Source organism: Nycticebus coucang, chromosome 17 (genome assembly GCF_027406575.1).
Source record: "Nycticebus coucang isolate mNycCou1 chromosome 17, mNycCou1.pri, whole genome shotgun sequence".
Classification (NCBI taxonomy): domain Eukaryota; kingdom Metazoa; phylum Chordata; class Mammalia; order Primates; family Lorisidae; genus Nycticebus; species Nycticebus coucang.
The window spans coordinates 86,134,555-86,161,631 of NC_069796.1; the positions used below are offsets into that span (position 1 = coordinate 86,134,555).

The following is a 27,077-nucleotide window of genomic DNA, read 5'->3' on the forward strand; positions in this document are numbered from 1 at the left end:
ATCTTTTTTTGGTGAACCATCCAGATTTTATGCTCATTTAAAAAAATTGAGTTATTTGTCTTAATGCTGATGTGAATGAGGTTTCTGAAAAAATATATGTTCTGAATACACGTCTTTTGCTGGATATGTGTTTTGCAAGGATTTTTTCCAATCTATGGCTTGCGGTTTCATTTTTGTAAAAACATCTTTTGAAGAACAAACATTTTAAATTTTCATGGTCTAATTCATGGGAGTTTTTCTTTCATAGTTTTTTAGTATCTTATTTAAGAAATCATTACTGAACCCAAAGTCAGTGTTAAAGTTTTAGCTTTTCATCTAGGTCTGTGATCTAATTCCAGTTAATTTTTGTATATTGTGTGAGGTAAGGGTTGAGTTTCCTTCTAAAATAAATGTGTATTTCTTTTTTTTATTCAGTAGTTCCACCACCACATTTTGAAAAGTTTACCGATCCTTTCCCATTGAACCAACTGTATGTGTATGAATCTATTCTATGGGCCGGCAGATTTTTTTCTTAAAAGATAGGTTGTAAATATTTTAGGTTTGTTAGGCTATAAGATCTTGGTTGAAATTTCTTGACTCTGCTATTGTACTTTTGAAGAGGCCATAGATAATATCGAATCAAAAGGATATAGCTGTGTTTCTAATAAAACTTTATTTACAAAAATTAGTGGCTGACCCTGGTCTATTCCTAGATTCTTCTATTCCAGTTTCCAGCTTTATGCCAATACCACACGGTCGCTATCACTATAGACTTACAGTAATTTTTGAAAACATAATATAAGTCTTTTAACTTTTTTTTTTTTAAAGTTGTTTTGGTTGTCCCAAGATTTTTGTAATACTATATAAATTTAGTATATAGTATTAGTAGTAGTATATTAGTATACTACTAATATAAATTTAGTATATAGTATTAGTTATACTATATGGTAATAGTATAACAATTTGATTGTTATAAGTCAGCCTGAATGTCTACAAAAGTGCTGGGATTTTGGTTGGGATTATGTGGAATTTGTATATTATTCTCTTAACAGTGTTGATTCTTTTGATCCACAAACACAAGGTCTCTAGATCAAACACAAGATCTCTATCCATTTATTTAGGTCATTTCACATTTCTCTCAACAATGTTACATGGTTTGCAGCATTCGGGACTTGCTCATGTCTTGTAAACTTACGTCGAAGTATTTCATATTTTTTGATGCTATTATTATGGTAAGAGGTTAGAAGACAGGGTTGAGACCAGAGGCAGGGGCTCAAAGATTAGGTTCAATACAGTTATGATCTAATAAAAAAAGAGTTAAACAACTCTTTAGCATAAGCTAAATAAAGGGGCTGACAGCTGCAGGGGAGAGCTGGCTTTGATGGCCTAGTTGGTTATCATTGCTACCATAGGTGAACTTTAGCTAATTACAATATCATTTACATTGTGGTTTTAAAATTTCTCTGGCCTTTAAATCACCGTGAGAGTTCTGAGACAACCATATCAAATATGAAAATGAGAGGGAGCCTAATTGTAGGGATTACTGCCCAGATTCTCAGTAAAAGCCAACTTTTGGCCTTGAATATTCCTCCCCTCAATTAGTAAGACTACAAAAGATTGCAAACACTTCCTCCCAGGGCAGCTGCTCTGTGAAGCCTGTCTGCTTTCCTCCCAGACAGAGTACTTTTGCTTTCAATGAGGCTTTTCCTTGCTTGACTTATGTGTTGTACTCTGAAATTCTCTTCCCTGCTGAACACTAAGAGCTTGGAAAAACCAACACTTGGACACTGGTAACACTATTGTAAATAGTATTTTTAAAATTCACTTTGTCATTGTTCACTGTTAAGTTCTCTTTCTATTCTATTCTCTATCTGCAGTGAGAGCAGAGCTGACAACATGATATTATTCTCAATCTTAGGATGAAAACTTTCACATAAAGTATGAGAGAGTTTGAAAAACTTCAGGTTTTTTTTTTTGTAGATGCCTTTTATTAGCTTGAAGACATTCCACCTGATTCCCTCATTTTCTTAAAGGTTTTTATTTTCTTTTTTCATCATGAATGGATGCTGGATTTTATCAGAAGCTTTTTCTGCCTCTATTGAAATGGTCATATAGTTTTTCTTTTATAGTCTGTTATATGGTGAACTAGCCCTATAAATTTTCCAGTGTTAAATCAGACTTGAATTCCAAGGATAAATCCCATTTAGTCTTAAGGTGTTATCCTTTTTATATATTGTTTAATTTGTTAGAAGTTTTGTTAATGATTTTTGTGTCATGAGGTATATTGGCTTGTTTTGGTTCCTTAATGTCTTTTTCTGAGTTATTTTCTTAAGAGTTTGTGGAGAATTGTTTAATCCCTGAAATGTTTGATAGCATTCATTAGTGAAACTATCTGTGTTTGGAATTTTCTTAAATGTAGAGCTATTCAGATTGTCTGTTACTTCCAATTTGCCTCTTTCAAGGAATTTGTTTGTTTCACCTAAGTTGTTTAATTTGTGGACATAAAACTGTTCATAACATCCCCTGTGAGCCGGTTGGTGTCTGTTTCCTGTGTATCCATGTATTCTCTCTCATTCCTGACCCCGGGTAAGAGGGGGAGTTCAGGATATGTTGGTGAGTAGTCTTTTAACCACACATTCAGAACAGATGGAAACTAGTCACTAGACTGTTTATTTTTTGGGGGCCAAGTCTCACTCCATTGCCCGAGGCTAGAGTGCCATGTCGTCAGCCTAACTCTCAGCAACCTCAAGCTCCTGTGTTGAAGTGATCCTCCTTCAACCTCCTAAGTAGCTGGGACTACAGGTGCCCACCACCATGCCCGGCTAGTTTCTGTTTTTAGTAGAGATGGGGGTCTCGCTCTTGCTCAGGTTGGTCTCGAACTCCTGGGCTCCTTGGCTTGGCTTGGCCTCCCAGAGTACTAGGATTATAGGTGAGACCTGGTGCCGCCAGTCAACGCTGTTTATAATGGAAGGAGTGAGGAGAGTCACTGGGGAGGGAGCAGCTGGTCTGAGATTTTGTGATTTGGTACATTTATGTGACTCATAATGCAAATCCTTTCTTCATGGTAAGTTACTTTGCTAAATTAAATGATGACAATTTAATTTTTGAAAATCCAAATTTCAAAGCAAAGCGTTGTTGTAATTAATAATTGTTCTTTATGAAGGGAAAATATATAGTATGACAAATGAATGATAGTAGTGCTGAGCCAAAGAATGACAAAATGTTACTCTGTGTCCAAGAAAATACTAAAATCATGTGTTGCTCCCTAAGTGTACAAAATTGTCCAGGTTGGACAATGCAGTTTGTGAACTCATCAGAGGAAAAGCTCTGTGTACCTCATTGGTGAACATCGCGATAGTCACCTTTGAAGCACTCTCCTTGGCCATCTGGTGACCGTAGCCACATTCAGCATGAGGTATGTAGCACTTTTCCTTGGATGCGTTTGTAAACTTAATTGTCAGCCCTCCTGTGATGACACCTCTGATGGCCGTTCCAGAAAAAGAGTTTCCTAAATTGCTTTCAAGGGTAGACTTGATGCTGGCATCGGCACATAGCTTCTGGAGGGAAGTTCCTCCAAGGTCACCATAGTTCTTGATACTCAGTACTGAATTATATAGCACTTTATTTAGGATGAGTTCTTGAACTTAATTATCGGACCACATATGTGCATATGTGACTATTTTGAGTAAGTTCCCAGTGCTAGTAGCAGTGATCCTTGAAATAGAAATAGAAAAAATGATTTAAAGCCTCATAAATGCTCACTGCAAATGGTTACATCATAAACTTTTCTTTGGTTCAGTTGAGTTTACTTTAGTGTGAATAGAGTTCGCAACATTACATAGATGACTTGCTTCCCATTTTTATTTCCTTTAACTTAATTGATTTGTAAAAGTAAAAAAAAATCAGAGATATTGAAAATTTGACATCAAATTGCTAGCTAGATGTCTTTTTTCCATAGCGCCCATTATATATCCCACACTTAGATGCTCGAATATTTGTGCAATGAATTTATTGTATTTAGTAAATGTTCAAAAAATAGAGCATAACTTTGCCTTCCCCGTTTCATCCTCCTATTATTACTGTGCTCTCTCTTCTCTTGAGGGGCTGTGCCTGGCTGTGCTCTTTCTGGCTCCGGTTCTCACTACATGGGTTCATCTTTAATGCTGCTTCTGGAATTATTTTTTCAAAAATGAAGATCCATTAATGCCATTAAAAAAAAGAAAACCCTTTTATGACTCTCTCTTAGAATAATTGTTCTGTGAATCCAAATGTGTGTCTGCTTCACTAAATTGTGAGCCCTTGAATGTCAGGGACTCACTTGTCTTTAAATTTTGAGTGTGTCTTAAAACATAGTGTTCAACAACTTGTTACTGAATTAAATTAACCTGACGTAAATGGGATGGATATACTGTACTTTCAGTATTGTATTTAAAACTTTGTTGGCAACCAGCTTCATTTATATTAGTAATCTCCTCCCAGGCCAGGAATCAGGAAATCTGAGTCCTGTAGTAATGTCAGATTACCTATAAAATTAAGATTAATTAAAAAAAACATGTTTAGATCTAGGTCCTGCTTTTTTTCTTTCTACAAAACAATAGGAGGATATTGTCTATTAGGCTGTCTGGAAGGGTCTGTCCATGGATTAATCAGACTTTTAGGAATCATAATGCTTTCCTGAAAGAATGTGTTCTGTAGATTTTTATACCAGTTTCTTTAGGGACTCCTTGCTAGCTCTATAATTCAGAAAGGAAGATTCTCAGGACACAGACTTTCCCGGTGGATTTTGTTAAATCTTTTAAGGGTTCAGCTTTCAAGTCAGGGTTGAAACTGGGCAGTGGTGGTCACGGACTCTGTCCAGACACTGGAGAGTGTTTAGTAGAGGGCTTCTTTGCCTTTTCTTTTCACATTCAAATTAAACTGCTGATTGAGTACCCCCTCCGTCAGAGGCTTATATTTACTGCAGCCCTTGGATCTTCACAGAAGTCTTACCAGTCACATAACTGTTTTTATTCCCACATTGTAGATCAGGGAACTGAAAATCAAAGTCTAGTGACTTGTATTCAGAGTCATCCAGTCACTTGAGTAATGTGATTGATTTTTACAAGATTTCAGATGTAGTCCAGCTGAGGGAAACTTTCCAGTAAGACAGTACCTAACGCTATGCTGCCTTTCCTGAAATTTTTTAGCTTGAAACAGCCCGTTTAGATTCTCTGCAGAGGCCTGCGGAAATATTTGGAAAAGTGCATGAAGAGTCTGAGCTGTGACCCTATAAGGGAAAATATGCAAGTGCCTCGTTTGAGTATCGGCTACTGTGTTTCATTGCCACCCAACTTCTGTCTCCCATAAGAGCACATCTAAACCTTCTCAGATAGAGAAGGGCCCTGACCAGGTGGATACAATGAACTTGTCAGGATCAGACTTTCATCACTTTCCGTGTTTAGGCTCTAAGGACATTACAAACCACATGGTAACTACGAGAGGACAATATGAGGTATTTTGGTCCTTTGTGGTTTTCTCTTTAAAATAAATCTCAGCAATTTTGACTATTATGTAAAACTAGAAACACAAAAGTGAATTAATTCGCCAAACATATTTGAGTTTCATGTTCTTGCTTCCATGTCAGCCGTCGTGCTGGGCATTCCAAGTAGAGAGGGTCAGATGGCACCCGGGCCTTCACACTGGCTGCTGCTGGTGGAAGAGATGGACAAATCACTTGGTCCTTAGGATATGACGGGAGGCACGTGGTGACGACGGTGAGCCAGCTGAGCCTTACAGAGTCTGTCCGTGAAGGGTAGCCATGTGAAAGTGGGTCTGCTAGCAGCAGGCGTGTTAGGGACGGGAAAGACTGAGCAGCAGCATGTGGAAAGGCCAGTGGCAGGGCCACGGGTGGTACACGAGGTTGTCTGGAAGAGCTGAGGGGGGAAGCTCAAGCCAGAATAGAAAGAAATGAGTGTGGGAAAATAAGCAGGAGCTCAGTCAGTTAGGATTCTCATATTAAGATTCAGAGACGTCACTGAAAAGAACAGAGGGGATGAGGTCAAGGGGTAGGTGTGAGGCCCCGCTGTGGTTCACAAACTGTTTCTTCATGGGAGCCTCAAATTTAGCAGCGAGAGGGATGAGATGGGCTTTCATGGAACCAGTTCTCTAGGATCTGCCTTTGTTTGAGAAAGGTCTGACCATCACCCAGTGCCTGGATAGAGCCAGAATTTATAAACCACAGATGCCGGGCAGACCAGGAATTCACAGTTGCTCCCCAGAGTGGAGGGAGTGCGCCACGGGTCTGAGCTCTGGGCCTGTCAGTCAAGTCCCTCCTTCTCCTGGAGCTCATGCTTTGTTTTGTGTGGTCTCACTGATCAATCTTTTCTTTTTACTATATGATTTCAAGTCGTCGTTAGAAAATCTTTTTTTCATTTATTTTTTCTAGGACTTGAGTGGCTTCGCTTTTTATGTTTAGATTCTCAAATATCTTTGTTTTTTTTTTTTTCTGGTGTATGTAAGTATTCAATTTTATCTTTTTTTCCCCCAGTTTATTCGTCGTCCTAACCTCAACTAATATTAAGATGACCATCTTTTCTATTAATTTGAGACACTGCCCTTACTGTATGTTGTATTTCCATGTGTGTTTGGGTCCATTTCTGGACTTTCGGTTGTGTTGATCCAACTGGACGCTTATGTGCCAGTATCAAATTACTTCTTTTTTTAAATACACATTAACCTATTATCTATCTGGTTGTTACAATTAAATACCTGGATATAAAGTTTTTTTATTTCAGATTAACGTGAGGGTACAAACAGCTAGGTTACAGTATTTGCATTTTTTAGGTAGAGTCCCTCTTGTAGTTGTGTCCCACACCCAGAAGGTGTGTCATATACCCTTACACCATGTCCATTAAGTGGAAGCACAGAAATCCCCCCTTCACCTCCCCCCAGCTTGAATCGAATTGAATTTTTCTAATCATGTATTAGATTGTCCACTGGCTTCATATTAGCATTGAGTACACCGGATGCTTGTTTTTCCATTCTTGTGAGTCTCAAATGACTTCAATGATAGAACCTTTGTCCTCTTTCTAACTGGATGACAGGGCTAGTTCCTTTTTGTTGTTCCTAGACATCCCTGGGTTCCTGTTTTTCATGTGAACCTTGGAATCAATTTGTCTAGTGCCAGAAATAAAATTAAATTTATTGTGTCCTTCTGGAGATTTCGTTAAAGATATTTGTCCCTTTGGGGAGAATTGACATCTTTTGATGTAAGTTGTTTTAACCAAAGACAAGGAACACCTTTCCATTTATTTGGGTTTATTTCTTTGTCTTTCAGGAGTGTTTTAAATTGTCCTGATGTAACTTTTTCACATCACTTGCTTAATTATTTAAAGTAATTTGGTTTTTATTTTTTTATAAATGGGGTTGTCTTCCACATATCTTGTAGCTATTTATCGTTTGGTATAAAATAAACATGTGAGAGGCTATTGTTTGCACATCTGCTACTTTAATAAAATTTATATTATTTGTTTTAGTATATTATTGAGTCTTTTGGATTTTTCCCAGGTATACTTTCACATCTGCTGCAAATGGAAATAATTTTTTTCATTATTATCTTTCTAATTGCTTTGTCTTTTCTAATTGTGTTGGCAAATACTTCCAATGCAGTGTTAAAGGTAGTGGAGGAAATTGACCTCCTTGTCTTGGTTCAGACCTTACTGGGAATCTTTGAAGTATTTTCTTATTAAATAAAATGTCACTTGATATGTGTTTTTAGTATTAGTCCATGTATTTTAAGGAATTAAGTACCTATCAATTTCAGTTTTATTGATGTATTAAAAAGTTAGGAATGGTATTGAATTTCGTTTAAGGCCTTTTCATGATCTGTGGGGCAAACCTCATCTTCTCCTTAGATGTATTAATGTGGTGAATGTATTAGTAGATTTTCTAATGTTAATCACCTTTGCATCCCTGGAATGAATCTCATCTGGAATGGTGTATTAATATATTGTGTTGGTTTCTGCTTCATGGTATTTAGGACTTCTTCAGTGATACATGTGAGTCGAGTAATCTTTGGATTTCTTTTTGTGCTATCTCTATCAGGTTTACACATTACTTTTATATTTCCTTCAGAAAAAAAAATAAAATAATTTGGCTATTTCTATATGTTTTTATTCTCTGGAATAATTTATGTAATAGCCTTAGTGTTTGAGATTTGGTAGAATTCCCCTGCAAAACGTTCTGGGTTTGCTACTTTTTGTGAGGATAAGTTTTTTTTTTTTTTTTTTGAGACAGAGCCTCAAGCTGTCACCCTGGGTAGAGTGCTGTGGCATCACAGCTCACAGCAACCTCTAGCTTCTGGGCTCAAGTGATTCTCTTGCCTCTGCCTCCCAAGTAGCTGGGACTACAGGCACCCACCACAACGCCCGGCTATTTTTTGATTGCAGCCATCATTATTGTTTGGTGGGCCCGGGCTAGATTCGAACCCGCCAGCTCAGGTGTATGCGGCTGGCGCCTTAGCCACTTGAGCCACAGGCGCCGAGCCAAGGACAAGTTTTTGACAACCTTCTCTGTTTCTTCTATGGAAATTTGGTGCATTTTATTTTTTTTTCTATGAAATTATCTATTTCACCTAGTTTCAAATGTATTTGCATAGAGTTGCACAGACTTTTCATGACTTCGTGTAGTAGGGGGTCGGGTATTTAAGGACTTCACAGTTTTAGAAGATAAGAAGTATGTGGGTAATGCTCATTTTCTGCATTCGTGTTCCCTAAGTCTTAAAGTGAAATCTAATAAGATGAGCATATGCTAATAATAATAATAATAATATTAATAATGGCTACCATTGATGCCTTGCTTGGTTCCATATGCATCCTAGCTCATTTAATCCTCATTACAGTACTGAGATACAAGTAATCATTTGCTTTTTAGGATGAGATAATTTGGGGGAAGCACTCCCCCAAGGCCACACAGCCAGGAACAATCAGCTGGGGCTGGAAGCCCGGCTCGTGTGAAGGCAAAGCCTGGGCTCTCTAGGATGCAGGATATGGGTCCGGGAAGTAGAGTGTGTGGCATTGGGGGTAGAGTGATTGGGACATCCTGGTGGAGAGGTGGGATGTGAGCTGTGCCCAGTAGCAGGTTCACCAGTGTGGTGAGGAGTCAGGGGCCTATCTGGTGGTGGGTGCTGGCAGGGGAGGGAGTTCTGAGTTGAGTAAGGCAGCAGAGGCTTGCCCAGGGAAGGCCAGCAGGTGGAGTGCCAGCTAGAGTTGGTGATGTGGACATGGTGATGTGGACAGGAGAGTTAGGGACATGCACAGGGTGTTGGAGAATTAGGAAGAAGCAGATACTTTTTTTTCTTCTTTCTAATTTAGAATAGATAATGGACAGTTAACGACATCTAGGTTCTGGGAGTTTCTGCACTAGGTTAGAAGTTTGAAGGAAAGAACAGCATGGGAAGAGCAGAATAAAGTAGTCCCTGAGGAAAACTGGCATACAAGGGCCCGGAACGTCTACACATTTGTTGCTGCAATCAACAATACTCCCCAGAACATTGGCAAGGATGGCAAGTTTCAGATGCTGGTGTGCATGGGAGCCAGAGATCACCTTCTGCACCACTGGATTGCCCTGCTAGCTGATTGCCCCATCACTACACATAGCCACGTATGCGGATGTGGCACTGATCAAAGACCACACATTTGTCAATTCCTTGATCCACGCGCTGCAGGCCTTGCAAGAGTTCAACATCACCCTGGAGACGTCCCTTGTCAAGGGCATCGACATATGACCTCCTAGCACCAGCCAGCAGCAGGAGACTGAGAAAGACTCTCACCCTGCGTCTCTTTCTACAGAGACTTAAGGAAATTGTGCAAGAGATGGAGAGGATATATACTCATTGTAAAAAGAAAACTAGAGGATTTTTGGAATAAATAATCTATTTTAGAGTTAAAAAAAATATTATAAAGTAGATGAGAAGTCCACCGCAGCTGTTGTGTTATGCCCCAGCACTTGACTGTAAGTCAGAATGCAGGTAATATCATACTAGGTATTTTACATATTATTGAAGTGTGACATCAGAGGGGACCACAAACATGGCAGCTTCTGTGAAGTCTGTCACTCATGACAAACTGAGTGCCATGAATCTTTAAAGTATTCCTTGTGAATAGGACCTCATGGGTAGTTAGTAGCATTTTATCAGAACTAGTAACAGACATTTTTTCTTGTATTTACAGGATAGTTGGGTTATTTTTTTGTTCATAGAGTGGTTCATTCTCCTCACCCTCATTAGGTTGTATGTGAGGGAGACAGTTGGGTATAGAGCATGGTCACCCGGTCATTTACCACATACTGTGTGACCTCAGCAGGTTGTTGTTCTCTGCACCCCAGTTTCCTCCCTTGTGACAAAAAGGCATTGGACTCGAGGGAGGAGCAAGATGGCAGCAGAGTAAAAGCTTCTTTGCAACTGGGTACAGTTAGATTGGAGAGGAGACTCCAGGTACCTCTGGCTTGTGGGCTCTGCCCAGAAACATCCCTTTCAAGGTGCAGGGAGACAGCAAGAGATTTCTGGACCCCAGGAGGAGGGCAGAAGTAGTGGAGAAGTGGCAAGTGATTGCGTCCATTCAGTCTGAAGCTGTGGTGTCTGTAGCTGTGGAGCTACAACAACAGCAAGATTGCAGACAGGGAAGGCTTTCCCCACGGGCTGTTTTGTTGTTTAGGACTTGGGGACTTGGTTGAATTACCTTGGGAGAACTTGGGCAAGAATGCAGGTAACTTTAAACATTGTCCAGGGTCTAGGAATGAGCCACTGGGCTGGAATGGAGCTATCATTGTTCTGCTGTGGGCTATCAGCAGCCATTGTAGGAGAGCAGCTGCCCTGCAGGCTCCATCCTCAGGTACACAGAGCAAGGCCCGGGCTGGGAGATCCTGGGTGAGTGATCTAGTGACTGTGAGCAGTGCCAAAGGCCACTGAGATGCAAGGCAAGATGGAGCTTTCAGTGTTTGGCAGCAGGAGAGCTACCTTGCAGCCTTGGCCCTGAGGGGTATAGAGTGAGGTTGGTTTTGGCGCGCGTGATAATCAGGCAGCCACTTCAGCGAGATCACAGTGACATGTGCTTTCCTTGGAAAGCCGTTGCTTAGCCAAGTATAATGTGGCCCGAGGAGAGATTCAGGCTCTCAACCCTGCAGGGTTTGAGGGAAAAGAAGTCAGAGAGGCCTCCAGTCTTCATCTTGTACAAGTGTACCAGCTTTGTGATTAGCATCTCATACCCCAGAAGATCACCTGTTGCCCAGACAATATTCAGCAAGATATATATACTGCTTTGTTCTTGTTTTTTGTTTTGATTTTTCTAATTTCAACATTCCCCCCTAGATTTTCCTTTTTGTTTTCTTTCTTCCTTTTTCTAGTGTAAATACAATTTTCCATTGTTGCCTTCTTTAATAATAAGAACTTCATTTTGCTAGTGTTTCTGCCCCTGTGATTTGGTTTTTCCTCCAATTTTATCCTGTAAGATTTTCTGTTTGTTTGTTTTGGTTTGATTTATAGTATTTTTGTCTTTCCTCTCTATTTGGTGGAGGTAGGGTACTGTATCTGAACAGGCTAGCAAAGAGCTGCTGATCTCAAAGGACCCACCCAACAGCTTTATCACTCTTGTCTCCCTCTTTCTGTGCTTTTCTTCTTTTTGTCAATATTCCCTTTTACTAATCTGTCTCCTTTCTCTTTTTAAAATCTCTTTTCCCTTCTTGCTCCTCAATCTTCTCATCCTTTTGGTCCTATACCAAAAGGACTCATTGAAACCTTAGGCCAGAGGCATGGTAACTTAAAGAGCAAGAGGAAGTGAAAGGAAAATTAGGGCAAGGAAACAGATAAAAGAAAACACTCATGAGGAAGAATAAGCAGAAAAATCCTGGCAACATGAAAAATCGGTCCAGAGCAACCCCCTAAAGGGAACATGAGGTAGCTACTGCAGAGGATTCCACCTATAAAGAAATGTTAGAAATGACAGAGGGGAATTTGAAATACAGATGATGAAAACAATGAAGGAAATTGCTGAGAAAGAGGAAAATAACCAAACGGAAATCCAAAAACAGAATCAAATAAGAGATGAACAATATGAAGAATATAGAAAGGATATGGCAGAGCTGAAGGACTTGAAGCAGTCAATTAGAGAACTTAAGGATGAAATAGAAGGTATCAATAACAGATTAGACCATGCAGAAGAAAGAATCTCAGAGGTAGGGGACAAAGTCTTGAGATAACTCAGATAGTTAAAGAGGCAGAAAAAAAAGAGAGAGAAAGCAGAATGTTCACTGAAAGAATTATGGGACTTCATGAAGCATTCAAACATACGAGTTATAGGTCTCCCAGAAGGGGAAGAAGAATGCCCCAGGGGAATGGAAGCCATACTAGAGAATATTATAAATGAAAATGTCCTAAATATCACCAAAGATTCTGACACCCTCCTTTCAGAGGGATATCAGACCCCAGGTCGCTTCAACTCAAATAGAGCTTCTCCAAGACACATTGCAATGAACCTGTCCAAAGTCAAGACAAAAGAAAAGATTCTGCAAGCAGCCAGGAGTAAGGGCCAATTGACCTACAGGGGCAAATCCATCAGGGTGACTGCAGATTTCTCTAATGAGTCTTTTCAAGCCAGAAGACAATGGTCCTCTACCTTTAATTTACTTGAAAAAAACAATTTCCAGCCCAGAATTCTATATCCAGCTAAGCCAAGCTTTAAAATTGACAGAGAAATCAAATCTTTTACTGATATGCAAACATGGAGGAAATTTGCCACAATAGACCACCTCTACAGGAAATACTTCAACCTGTTCTACACACTGACCATCACAATGGATCACCACCAAAATAAGCACCCAGAAATTAAAGGACAGACCCTAGCTTCTACAATGATGCAAAAGCCAAAATCAAGCAATGGACTTTCACAAAATAAGATCAATAGAATGCTACCACACTTATCAATTATCTCAATAAATGTTAATGGCTTGAATTCCCCACCGAAGAGGCATAGATTGGCTGATTGAATTAAAAAACACAAGCCATCCATTTGCTGTCTGCAGGAAACACACCTAGCCTCAAAAGACAAATTAAAACTCAGAGTTAAGGGTTGGAAGACAATTTTTCACGCAAACTGAATTCAGAAGAAAAGTGGGTTTGCTATCTTATTTTCAGATACATGTGGATTTAAAGCAACTAAAGTCAAAAAAGTCAAAGATGGTCACTTCATCTTGGTCAAAAGAAAAAAACAAGAAGACATTTAAATTCTAAATATTTATGCACCCAACTTAAATGCTCCCAGATTCTTGAAACAGACCTTAATTAGTCTGAGCAATATGATATCTTATTACACTATAATAACAGGGGACTTTAAGACTCCTCTTACAGAGCAGGACAGATTCTCTAAACAGAAATTAAACAAAGATATAAGGGACTTAAATGAGACCCTAGAACAACTGTGCTTGATAGGCATATATAGAACACTCTATCCCAAAGCTAAAGAATATACATTTTTCTCATTGGTCAATGGAACGTTCTCCAAAATTGATCTTATCCTAGGACAAAAAAAAAAAAAAAAAACACAAAACCTTGCCAGAATCAAAAGAATTGAAATTTTACCTTGTATCTTCTCAGCACAAGGCATTAAAGGTGGAACTCAACTCTAACAAAAAATGTTCGACTCTACACAAAGGCATGGAAATTAAACAACCTTATGCTGAATGACAGTTGGGTGCAGGATGAAATAAAAAAGGAAATCATTAACTTCCTTGAGCATAACCACAATGAAGACCCAAGATACCAAAACCTGTGGGGTATAGCAAAAACAGTCCTGAGAGGAAAATTTATCGCTTTAGATGCCCACATCCAGAAAACAGAAAGAGAACACATCAACAAATTCCAAGCTGTCTAATGGAATTGGAAAAAGAACAATCTAAGCTTAAACTCAGTAGAAGAAAAAAAATATCCAAAATTAAATCAGAGATTAATGAAATTGAAAACAAAAGAATCATTCAGAAAATTAATGAAACAAGGAGTTTGTTTTTTGAAAAAATAAATAAAATAGATAAACCTTTTGCCAGACTAACTAGAAATAGAAAAGTAAAATCTCTAGTAACCTCAATCAGAAATGATAAAGGGGAAATAACAACGGATCCCACAGAGATACAAGAGATCATCTCTGAATACTACCAGAAATTCTATGCTCAGAAATTTGACAAGGTGAAGGAAATGTATTAGTATTTGGAATCACATCCTCTCCCTAGACTTAGCCAGGAAGAAACAGAGCTCCTGAACAGACCAATTTCAAGCACTGCAATCAAAGAAACAATAAAAAAATCTCTCAACAAAAAAAAATGCTCTGGTCCGGATGGCTTCACACTAGAATTCTATCAAACCTTCAAAGAAGAGCTTATTCTCATACTGAAGAACTTATTCCAAAAAATTGAGCAGGAAGGAATCTTCACCAACATGTTCTACGAAGCAAACATCACCCTCATACCAAAACCAGGAAAAGACCCAACTAAAAATGAGAATTTCAGACCAATTTCACTAATGAATATAGATGCAAAAATTCTCAACAAAATCCTAGCTAATAGAGCACAGCTCATCATGAAAAAAGTCAGACATCATGATCAAGTAGGTTTCATCCCAGGAATGCAAGGCTGGTTTAACATATGCAAGTCCATAAACGTTATCCACCATATTAACAGAAGCAAAAACCATATGATCCTTTCAGTAGATGCAAAAAAAGCATTCGATAAAATCCAGCATCCTTTTCTAATTAGAACACTGAGGAGTATAGGCATAGGTGGCACATTTCTGATACTGATCAAAGCTATCTATGACAAACCCACAGCTAATATTTTACTGAATTGAGTAAAACTGAAAGGTTTTCCCCTTAGAATTGGAACCAGACAAGGTTGTCCTCTGTCACCTTTACTATTCAACATAGTGCTGGAAGTTCCAGCCAATACAATTAGCCAAGACAAGGAAATAAAGTGCATCCAAATGGGAGCAGAGGAGGTCAAACTCTCCCTGTTTGCCGATGACATGATCTTATACTTAGAGAACCCTAAAGACTCAACCACAAGACTCCTGGAAGTCATCAAAAAATACAGTAAGGTCTCAGAATATAAAATCAATGTCCACGAGTCAGTAGCCTTTGTGTACACCAGTAACAGTCAAGGTGAGAGGCTAGTTAAGGACACAACCCCCTTCACCATAGCTTCAAACAAAATGAAATACCTAGGAATATACCTAACAAAAGAGGTGAAGAACCTCTATAAAGAAAATTATGAAACTCTGAGAAAAGAAATAGCAGAGGATATTTACAAATGGAAGAACATACCATGCTCACGTCTGGGAAGAATCAGCATTGTTAAAATGTCTATACTTCCCAAAGCAATCTACAGATTCAATGCCATCCCTATTAAAATACCAATATCATACTTTTAAGACTTAGAAAAAATTCTTCAGTTTGTGTGGAACCAGAAAAAAAAGGCTGTATAGCTAAGGCAGTTTTTAGTAATAAAACAAAGCCGGGGGCATCGGGATACCGGACTTTAAGCTGTGGTACAAGGCCATAGTGGTCAAAACAGCATGGTACTGGCATAAAAATAGAGACACAGAATTTGGAATCGAATAGAAAACGAGGAAATGAAACTAACATCTTACAGCCACCTAATCTTCCATAAATCCAACAAGAACATACACTGGGGGAAAGAATCCCTTTTGAATAAATGGTGCTGGGAGATTTGGATATCCACATGTAAAAGACTGAAACTGGACGCCCACCTTTTTCCACTCAGACAAATTGATTCAAGATGGATTAAAAGACTTAAATTTAAGGCATGAAATGATAAAAATACTCAAAGAAAGCATAGGAAAAACACTTGAAAATATTGACCTGGGGAAAGACTTTATGAAGGAGATTTCCATGGCAATTGTAACAAAACAAAAATAAACAAATGGGACTTAATTAAACTGAAAAGCTTCTGTATAGCTAGGGAGATGAAAACCAAAGCAAATAGACAATCTACACAATGGGAAAAGATATTTGCATATTTTGAATCAGACAAAAGGTTGATAGCTAGGATCTATAGAAAACTCAAATTAATCCACATGGAAAAAGCCAATAATCCCATATATCAATGGATAAGAGAGATGAATAGAACTTTCTCTAAAGAAGACAGATGAATGGCTAACAAACATTTGAACAAGTGCTCATAGGCCCTAATTATCAGAGAAATGCAAATCAAAACCACCCTGAGATACCATCTCACCCAAGTGAGGATGGCCCGCATCACAAAATCTCAAAGCTGCAGATGTTGGCATGGATGTGGGGAGAAGGGAACATTTTTACACTGCTGGTGGGACTGCAAACTAATACAACCTTTTGGAAGGAAGTATGGAGAAACCTCAAAGCACTCAAGCTAGACCTCCCATTTGATCCTGCAATCCCATTACTGGGCATCTACCCAGAAGGAAAAAAATCCTTTTATCATAAGGACACTTGCACTAGACTGTTTATTGCAGCTCAAGTTACAATCGCCAAAATGTGGAAACAGCCTAAATGCCCACCAACCCAGGAATGGATTAACAAGCTGTGGTATATGTATACCATGGAATACTATTCAGCCATTAAAAAGATGGAGACTTTACATCCTTTGTGTTAACCTGTATGGAAGTGGAAGACATTATTCTTAGTAAAGCATCACAAGAATGGAGAAGCATGAACCCTATATCTTCAGTACTGATATGAGGACAATTAATGACCTAGTACATGGTCGGGGGCGGGGGAAGGGGAGAGCAGAGAGAGGGAAGGAGGGAGGGGGGTTGGAGAAGGAAAGAGAAGAGGGAGGGAAGGAGGAAGGGGTGGGGAGTTCTCAGTATGTGACATACCTTTTGGGGGCTGGACACAATTATAAGAGGGACTTTACCTAACAAATGCAATCAGTGTAACCTGGTTGTATCCTCAACAATAAAAAAGAGAGAGAGAGAAAATAAGAAAAAAAAGACTTTTTTCTTTATACTTTTCTGTATTTTTTTAATTTTCAAAAAATTTGTAGTGAGAAAAAAAGAATAATTTGAGGGGCAAAAAAATGGCATTGATTTTCAAGTCTAGGGAATCATAGACATAAGTGAAGGAAGTGGTTGTGGGTCCCACACACCGTGTCCCATTTCTTTTATTTTGTTGAAATAAATAACGCATTGCCCAGCCTGAGCCAGAGATTTCCTGTAAGTAGTGAAAGGTTGACTTCATAGGAAGTACGTTTGCTATGCTGAGTTCCTTGTCTCCTGCACTGTCTGGTCTGACTTGTTCTTTCCCTTTCTTTCTTACAATCTAATGAGAAAGCAGAGATGATTGATTAGTCCAGAGAAGCCCTTGATAGGGAGATGAGAGCTTTGCTTTTCAAATGCATAAAATATATCCAGAAATGCCTCCGAGTAATTTCCATGTTGCCTTGGGAAGAAGAAATTCTATTGCCAGATCTTTTATTTGGTGTGAGCATTTGAAGGGGGGTGGAGGGGTGTATTTTTCTGGAAGTTAGTGAATTACTCCTGTCTCCTTGACCCCCCAATCTGTGTTCATGGATTTTGCCATTCTGTTTAGAACAGGGTACCGCAGTGTTTTCCAGCCTTTTTAATCTCATGGCACACTTGAACCTATAGTTAAACTTCTGAGGCACACTTAAATTATGTTGATTAAAAAAGAGTAAGAAAAATAATATACTAACTGTGCTTTGAAATTCTTTCAAAAATAATTTAATTAATGATCTTTAAACATTTTCACAGCACACCTAAGATCTGTGCCGCAGCACACTGGTTGAAAATCTCTGAGATAGCATATGTCAGGGTGAGGGTGTTGAACAGTGGAGGTGGCTCTTGTTTAGATGAGTCCTTTCTCAGCCCGCCACCTTGGGCCAGACACTTCACTCAGGGCTATACGAATGGGAGGGTGAGCAGACTGCCTTTGATTAAGTCTCTTCTGTTCTCTGGGGAGCCTCTTTTTCCACCAGTAAGTTGAGACAGACGGATCTATAGCTTTTCTTCTAATTCAAAGATTGTTCTTTAACATAAGAACTAGTGGTAAAATAATAATTTTAGGCTCAATTCGAGTGATGACTTTGAAGCATGTAATTGTGTAGATAACCCATCCTGTGTCATGGGAGGGAGATTATTTGAATGTAACCGGTGAGCAATATACCCTAAGGGGAATTAGCGTCCTTTCACTGTGAATAACATTTGGAGAGTCAGTGTTAGGGTGTTAAAAATAGTGAAATTAAAGTCAAGATTCCTGTTTCTGATTCCCATTCTGGCTCTTATTTTTAACTGGGTGACTTTAGGCAAGAATATAACTTTTCTTAGTCCCAATTTCTTCATTTGTTACAATGCAAAGAAAATGCCTGTCCCCGAGTGTTACTGTGAAGATGAGACATCGTGTGTGAAAAGCACTTAGCGTACCTCCCGGTATGTGGTAAGTACTTAGTGGTAGCTGGAATTATCTTTAAGGAGCTTCAGAGGCCACAATACCTTATGGGGGAAAATAGGAACATTTGTTGTGCAGGCAGACCAGGTGGGGTGAACTGGAGGAATGCAAGTGCATACGGGTTGCACCTCAGTGTGATAAAAGGAGAGCACCCGTGTCAGGCTGTGGGCAAGGTGGAGGATGGAGGGAAGCCTGGTAGCATATAGAGAAAGCCCCTTTCAGGATGCATCTGCGGAGACCTGCCCGAATGCCTGGGCTCCTGCTGCCGGCCTGCCTTCCACAGAGCCGTGCTCGGTTGCTGGGGCAGAGAGTGGCTCTGGAGGGCGGAGGGGAGCCTTGTGCTTCTCACGCTGGTCCTACAGGCCAGAGTAATAAGATGCTGCTCCCTACACAAGCACACACGTTTCACGAGAGCTTTGTTTATAGGGAAATCTCCAGAGCACATTTTAGTTCTTACCCTTGGATCTTCAGGGAAAAGATAGTTTACATGAAAAGGTTTAAATTGAAAGTTGGTGTAAGAATATCTCCTTCCTTACTCTTACTTGCTTTGGTGTTCGGGTGAGCCTTTTATGTGTCATGTGAAACTCCCTCCCAGCTGTGGGAGTTTGTGCATTTACCAAGTGCTTGGTTTACATTGAACATCATTGGGCACCAGCCGGAAAACAGCCATGTGCCAGACGTTGTACCCGGGCACAAGGGCCTGGCGGTTCGCGGGGGTGCTGGCTGCGTGGTGAATAATCGTCCTCTGTAAGGCACTATGTAGACTGGTGAAATTTATTACTTATCTTCCTAATTGTTTCCAGGGCTGGTGTTCTTAATTTTATTTGACCATGCTGTTGCCCTTTATAAACACAATGGGCATAAATAGTCTGTGGAATTATTTTGAAATGGTCAAATCAGGGCTGTTGATGTCATAACTGAGTTAAAATACTGTGCTATGTTCTACCTGTGTGGCTGTGAACAAACTACTAACCGGAGAGGCTTGGTGACCTTTGCCAACCACTCTGTGCCTCAGTTTCTTCACCTGCAAAATGGGGGAGGCTAGCATCACCTACCTCCTAGTGTTGTGGCCATACGTGTGAAGGGCTCAGCAGAGTGCCCGGCCATTGTAATGGCTGTGTTTAAGTATTCACTTAAAGAGAAGAAACAGACAAAGCTTTGTCACTGAGTTTCTTATTCCTCCACTGTACATGGGGACAGTAACATCTTTGTGGCATTATTGTGGGAGTTAAATGAAGGATTGTATGTATATGCCCAGTGTAATGCCAGAGTTCTAATTCAGCCAGACCGGAGAGGAATTCAGGCCTAGAGGGCAGGTGTAACATGCTTTATTCAGCTCACCGGCAGCTGGTGAGCTAAGTTCTGTGGGAGGTTTGCCCTAGCTGCTGGAGGCTGGGGAGTTAAGTTGCTCATCACAATCTGTGGTCCACAATCTGCAATCTGCCCAGGGGAAAGATCCTGTGTTCCTTTAGTCCCAGGGGAACAAAAGTGGCAGCGTGCTAAGTGGCAGTTAGTAAACATGACTTCACTGTACACAGTTGTGGCTACCTAGGAGCAAAAGGCACCCTCTTGGCAAGGCCACAGGTGAGAACGCCCAAACACTTTTTCCCTTGCCCCACAGCCAGTACAATGCCTTTCACATTAAGACATTTGCAGAACATGTTAATTATCTTACTTTATATATCATTCATTCAAAATTACTTGTATGACACCTATAATTCCAGCACTCTGGGAGGCCGAGGTGGGTGGATCGCTTGAGCTCACAAGTTCAAGGTCAGCAAGAGCAAGACCCTATCTTAAACAACAACAAAAAAATAGTAATAGCTGGGTGTCACGGTGGGCACCTGTTATCCCAGCTACTTGGGAGGCTGAGGCAAAAGGTTGCTTGAGCTCACCACGACACTCTTCCAGAGGCAAGAAAGTAAGACTGTTTTTAAAAAAATAAATTACGTGTATGCTTTCAGTGTGGAGTTACTGCTAGCTGTTGTAAAGTATTCAGAGAGAAAAGTAGGACGAAACCTGCTCTTTACCAGCTGACTAGCTATTTTGACAAAAAAATCCTCCCCCTAAACCCAATTCTAATCCTCTCAGTATACGCAGGGGATTGTACCCCTGCCCCTATACCAGTCTTCACATACTCAAATCCACAGTCTCGTGGAACTTGTGTCTACAAAAAGCCATTCCTCTACATGTGTGGGGTTTGCATCTGGTGAATAAGTCTATTTTTGATGTGCAATTGGTTAAAAAAAATTCACATATAAATGGACCTGCAAAGTTCAAACCCACATTGTTCAAGGGTCAACTATAAACTTGAAGGTCAATAAGTGTCCATTTATCAGTGCAGCTGCTCAAAGGTGAATGGATCTTGGTGATTAAGGAAGATGTTAATGAGGGGAGCTAATTAGAATGTTTAATTAGAGAAGACTGGGAGAAAAGATATGAGATTTAAGTCTTTGACAGGATTGTCAAGTATAAAATGTGGTTTATTTAGTCTGTGAAGATCCCCCAGAGGAGATACTTTTTTAGCAACTTTCTACCTCTCTGATATTGGGATGTTTTGCCTTCTGAGGTGCTAAGAGCTGCGTTTTGAGAATCTTTGGGTTGCAATTTCAGGTGAACAGAAAACCACACAGTTTAGCTTAATAAAAAATAAGTTGAAAGTTTACTAGAAGGGTACACATATTTTTTTCAAGGAATTCAAGTGCAGCCCAGCTTCACAACTAAAAATAGAGCAGGATCATCTGGGGAATCCAGTCATGGATTCCAGTCATGTCAACTTCATCCTCCCCTTCTGCTGGCTCCCCTGCTTCATGCCATGTAGTTGCCGGGCTGCTTCCTGGCTTCTGCGCGTCCATGTCTTCAGGTCAAGGGACCATTCCAACTGACTCCTATTTCTTGATCCCCAGGGAAAAGATACAGAGGATCCGATTGACCAACATGGGGTAGGGTGGTCCAGTTAATGATAACCTTGTAGTGGGAGGCGGTACGCAGGGCCTTGTAACCTAGGGATGGCTGCCAAGACTCTACCCTTGGGGTGGAAGGCGCTGCTCTCTCACAAGAGAAATGTGGAGTGTAGGCTGAGTGGGTGCTCGACAAGGGTCATGAGAAGCTCCCAAGCTCTGGGGTCTTTGTGCAGAGTCCTCAGTGGGAACCCTGTAAAGGGAGCTCAGGTTTTAGGTGAGGGGTTAGGATAGGTGCATTCTGGGTCCTCTTCAGATAATTTTGATGCTGTTAGCTGGAACCCAAGTGATACAATTTAGTATGATTAGGTATATGCATGTTGTTGTGCTGTGCTTATTATCCATTTCCACAACATTTTCATCATCCCAAATGGTGACTCTGAATGGACTGAACAATACCCCCACATTCTTGTTCCACCCGACCCTGGTAACCACTGCTCTGCCTTCTGTCTCCGTGCATTTGGCTACTTTGAGGACCTCACAGAAGCAGAACCATGCAGAATTTGTACTTTGGTGTCTGGCTCATTTAACGGATCATAATGTTTTGAAGGCTCATCCAGTTCTAGCACTTATCTGAATTTTACTCCTTTTTATGCCTAAATCATACTCTCTTGTATGTACACAGCATGTACTCCATTTTGTTTAACGATTCATTCGTGGAGGGAAATTTGGGTGGTTTCTGCCTTTGGGCTATTGTGAATAATGCTGTCAGCCCATCATTTTTAAAGTACAAATGAGATTGTTTTCTACTTAGACTCATCAAGGAATTGTTTTAATAATGAAAAGGACCTTAAAGCCTTACTCAGCCCAATTTCTTCATTTCATAGATGGGAGACTTTCCTGACAAGGAAAAGTAAATGGCTGGTGGCACAGCCTGTCTACTTCTGGCTCATTTGCCATTTCACGGCCCATTTTCCTAAAATTATGAGAGCTTTGGTAATTTTAAAAGGGTGGCCTCAGTTAATTCTGGAGGATGTGATAGACTTACAGAACAGTAGATTTAGAAAGAATCCTATAGACAGTAGTTCTTAAACTTTTTACTTGTGTGGATTATTTTCATTTTGCTTTCCTCAGGCAAGATGCATGACTTACATCATTGACAAAAGACAGACCTTGGATGAATGAATGAAGAACATAAGTACTTGCATGTATCAGTGGCTCTCAAACTTTTTGGTATCACAATATATTTTACTTATGTGATTATATTATCTATAGATATTTATCATACTAGAATTTTAGAAAGGCAATTTTTAAGATATTTATTAAGTCTTTAACAAATACCAGTACGCTTGGCCACGCAAGGTGACTCATTCCTGTAATCCGAGCACTTTGGGAAGCTGAGGCAGGAGGATTGTTGGAGGTTGCAGTGAGCCAAGATGATACCACTGTACTCCAGCCTAGGTGACAGAGCGAGACTCTTGTCTCAAAATAAATCAGTTAGCAATCAACCTGTTAACATAAATAATATATATTTATGAAAAGTAACCACATTTACCAAAACAGGATAATGAGAAGAGTACCCTTGTTTTATATTTTTGCAGTGTCCTTAGTACTTGGCATAGTAGAAGACAGCCCATTCTCACATGCCTTCCTTCCCCATTGTGTGAGGAGGTGTCATGGTGAAAGTACATGAAGAAAGTCTGGCCTCATACAGGTGTTTAGGAAAGAAAAGAGTTTTTCAGTAGCTTTTTCAGAAAATTGTGGATATTCTTTGCAGTTTGTTAAAGGTTAGTTGCGATGCAGAATCTGAAGCTGTACCATCTATCCTCTGTTACGTCACAATAGTCCAGTTTATTACGTGCAGTTTTATAACATCATTGTTCCCTGAGGTGCGAGATCTTCCAAGTGGCCACCTATTACATTATGCAACAAGTTTCAAACAAGTCACCTTTGTCAATGTTACTTTTAATCTCATTGGGAAAAGTCTATTAGTATTGGGAGGCTGTCAAGCTCTTACAACGGCAGATATAAGTTTTCTAAAATAATTATTTTCACTTGGAAGATCACCTTTTCTCATTGGCCACAAATGCTGTCAGTTGTTTATCTTGCAGTGAGTGATAAGCTCGATTGTTTTTTGAGAATAACTGTTAAATACTCAAGTCTAAAATATGGTAGTTTGCCCATCATTTATTCTTTCTTTCTTTTTTAGAAATTTGAGGCAGAGTCTCACTCTGTTGCCCTGGGTAGAGTCCTGTGGCATCATCATAACTCACAGCAACCTCAAACTCCTGGATTCAAGTGATCCTCTTGCCTCAGCCTTCCAGATAGCTGGGAGGACAGGCGCACACCACAACGCCTGGCTAGTTTTTCTATTTTTAGTAGAGATGGGGTCTTGCTCTTGCTCAAGCTGGTTTTAAACTCCTAAGCTCAAGCAATCCACCCACCACAGTCTCCCAGAGGGCTGAGATTATAGGCATGAGGTACTTTGCTAGCCATCCTTCATTCTTTCATGTGAAAGTGGTGCTGAATGTAGAAAGTGGCTTCCAGTAGCTATCAACTCAAACAATAACATGAGGGATTTTTCTCTAGACAACGTTGTATTTTGTCTGTTGAAGTGCTTCATGCCTACTTCCCATGTCATTACATGGGCTGTTAAAAAGGTGCGCCCTCAAGGGTTGAAATTTAAAAAAACAATGATTTTTTTTATTGCTCTCTCAAGAATACTCTTAAGTGAAAGTAGTCTATTTTTTTTTTATTGTGAGTGAGTGTATGGGGAAGAAAAAAATGACCACTAGGATAGTTTGATGCCATTGCTTTGATTGCTGCTAAGATACTAGTAGTTTTACCCTGGCTTTTCCACCTAACATCTTACTGTTAGGAAAGTAGTTTGGACCTCATGGATTCTCCGAAAGGAGGAGTTCACATCCCTAGAGGTTCATATCATCATTTCTAGATTTCTGACATAAGCCAGTATTGCAGCCTTATGGATATCAGAGGACAAGTCTGCTGTAGTCCTAGAAGGAGAAAACATGGTGGAATTCAGCACCCGAACTTGTATTTTATAGGCTCCTCCACATTCAGCATCCTTTATGATAACTGTATAAACAAACATGCTCGCAGTCATCTTGGGGATGGGGCCAGCTGTATAAAAACAGAGCTGGGTGTTGAGTTTCTGAAACCATGCCCTAGTGGTTCTTTGAAAACTATTTGGCATTTTAAACTCCCTTTTCCTTCTTGATACTGAAATTTAATATCATGTAATTGACACCCAGTGATGATGTCAGGCCTTTGGGCTGTGACACCATCTGTTGGCAGAATGGCTTTGGAGCTTCTCCCAGTTGAATTATTCTGCCTCAAAGCAAAAGTGAAGGAGCAGTGCATTTGTTAAAAGATGATATATATATTTTTTAATTGACCTGGTCTCAGAAAACTTGTTTTTCATGTTAGAGTACTATTTTCAGTAATCAAGCTAAAAATGAAATACTTTGAGTAAAACTTAGCATTGGTATTTGCAGATCCACGGGCCTGATAATACCTTTCCTGTCTCCTTTGTTTTTAGCAATGGAAGAGTTAATAGTTGAACTTCGCCTCTTTCTTGAACTCCTGGACCATGAATATCTAACATCAACTGTCAGGGAGAAAAAGGCAGTAATAACTAACATTCTGCTGAGGATACAGTCCTCCAAAGGTGAGTCTCATTCAAACGCCTGGTCATTCTTCCAGCCTCTTTTGGTTTCCATAACCATCTTTAATTCCACCATCTTTGTAAAACATATCCATTTGTTCTTTAACTTAGGAACTTGCTCGTTCATAGGGTCTTCATTGAGGGCCCAGGCTTGTGCCAGGTACTGTGTTAGACTCTAGGGAAGATAAAGACTTTAAGATGCTAACAGAATTGTGAGTTTGTTGGGGTTCTCAAGAGCACCCCTACATCCTGAGATTAACTAGAAGGATTCACAGAATTTGGCATGTTGTTCCACTTACTCCTGCCCGGGATCCATTACGTTGGTGGTGAGGCTACACGGCCCCACTGGCTGATCAGCAGGGAAGAGACCCCGGCAGAGTCTGGAGAAGCCCATGTGTGGGCTTCCTTATACTCCCTTCTTCCCCTGAAGGTCACAGGGAGCACATTTCATTCCCAGCAATAAAAAATGCAGCAACGTGTGTGCGATGTTTTTGTCAGGGAAGCTCAGTAAAAACTCACTGCCCAAGGTTTCTACATGGGTCTGGTCCCATAGGCACCCTCTGTGTAGCACATGCTGGAATTCCAGACACCTGAAGCGGGTGTTTGCAGGGACCAGGCTATTCAGACAAACTGTACAGGCAAAGTAAACCAACCTTACCAAATGGGGAACAGAGGGGGCACTTTTTATTTTTTTATTTTTTTTATTTTTAGGGATTCATTGAGGGTACAATAAGCCAGGTGGAGGGGGCACTTCTGAAATCCAAGTTCCCGATGCTAGCCAGAGGCCAGCCTTGCTATCAGGCTCCTCTACAGATAGCAGTCTTGGGCCTGCCTTATTAACTCTTCTATGCTTAGTGGCTAATACAGAAAAATTGAGAGTATCAAGGGTCATGAGAGCGCTCATGGGCAGGGTCCACACCAGTTTTGTGAGAGGCAGGAGTGGTGGAGGCCAAAGGGTGGTTCTCGGAGGTTATGATATCAGAATCTTGGAGGCTCTGTAGGAGATAACTGGATGAGATGTAGGAATTTTTCTTTTAAATATCTTTATTGAGATATAATTCACAAATCACACACTTCACCCATTTAAAGTATAAAATTCATTGGTTTCTAGTACGTGTGTATGGAGCCACAGGATCACACAGTTCTGTTTGCATTCTGGAGAGCTCGCCTGTCTTGAAGACGGCCTAAAGGATCTGGTAGCAGATTGAGTGTGGGTGGTGTGGATACCTCGGTACATGGTGAGACCAGTCACTTGGGAAAGAAAGCAGGGTGAGGACTGTATTTTGGGGTCCGTATGAAATGTTCACATTTGTAATAATTTCGTTACTTCCCTCCTCACTCTTTGATCTTCTCCCTGCCTTCGCTGGCTTAATGCTTATTCGTTTATCCCCCTTTGCCTGTGGTCAAAATCCAGGCTCCTTAGGCCACTTGCAAGGCCCTGCCCATTACCAAACGCGTGACCTTGCAGTAGTTCCTTAGTCTTGCTCCACTTTCTCTATAAAAAAGTCTTAAGTAGCATCTACCTCGTGGGATGTTGGGAGGGTTGAATGAGATAAAATATTTCAAAACTATGCCTGACATGTGCTGTCCCTGAATAGCTATTAACAATTATTGTCATAAATGCTTTTATTAAGCAGACTGGCTGTTACTCTTTATGATTATCTTATCAGTAGAGGTTGTGTGACTTTGCAATCTCATCTCCTCTACATAGGAGAAGGCACTTTGTTTTCTGAGTGAGCAGTCCCAACATCCATCCAGATATCCTCTCCTCTTCCCTCAGCTGGTCCAGACTCCTGGTTTGAGCACACCGCTGTGTTTAACCCTCTGTGCCTTGGGAGTGCTGTTTTCAATCCCACCCCGATTGCCCATTCTCTGTTCCTCTGTCCAGCAAGTTTGAGCCCTTGTGTCTCCATGATTCCTTCTAGATACAGCTTCTGTTGTTTTCGAATTCATGATTTTTTTCTTCAGCTCTTTTTTTTTTTGCAGTTTTTGGCTGGGGTCAGGTTTGAACCCGCCACCTCTGGTATACGGAGC

The 27,077-nt window shown here is 40.2% G+C and overlaps 1 protein-coding gene across 2 annotated transcripts in view; it reads left to right on the plus strand.

Moving 5' to 3' along the window:
* Positions 1–27,077, plus strand: part of AFAP1 (actin filament associated protein 1) — a 205,069-nt gene that overhangs the window by 51,045 nt on the left and 126,947 nt on the right. For both annotated transcript variants that reach the window (XM_053566739.1, XM_053566740.1), the window contains exons 3-4: positions 22,493–22,591; positions 24,918–25,046. In XM_053566739.1, the coding sequence (XP_053422714.1) occupies positions 22,540–22,591; positions 24,918–25,046 (181 nt within the window). In that variant the 5' untranslated portion in view covers positions 22,493–22,539. The remainder of the gene's footprint in view (positions 1–22,492; positions 22,592–24,917; positions 25,047–27,077) is intronic.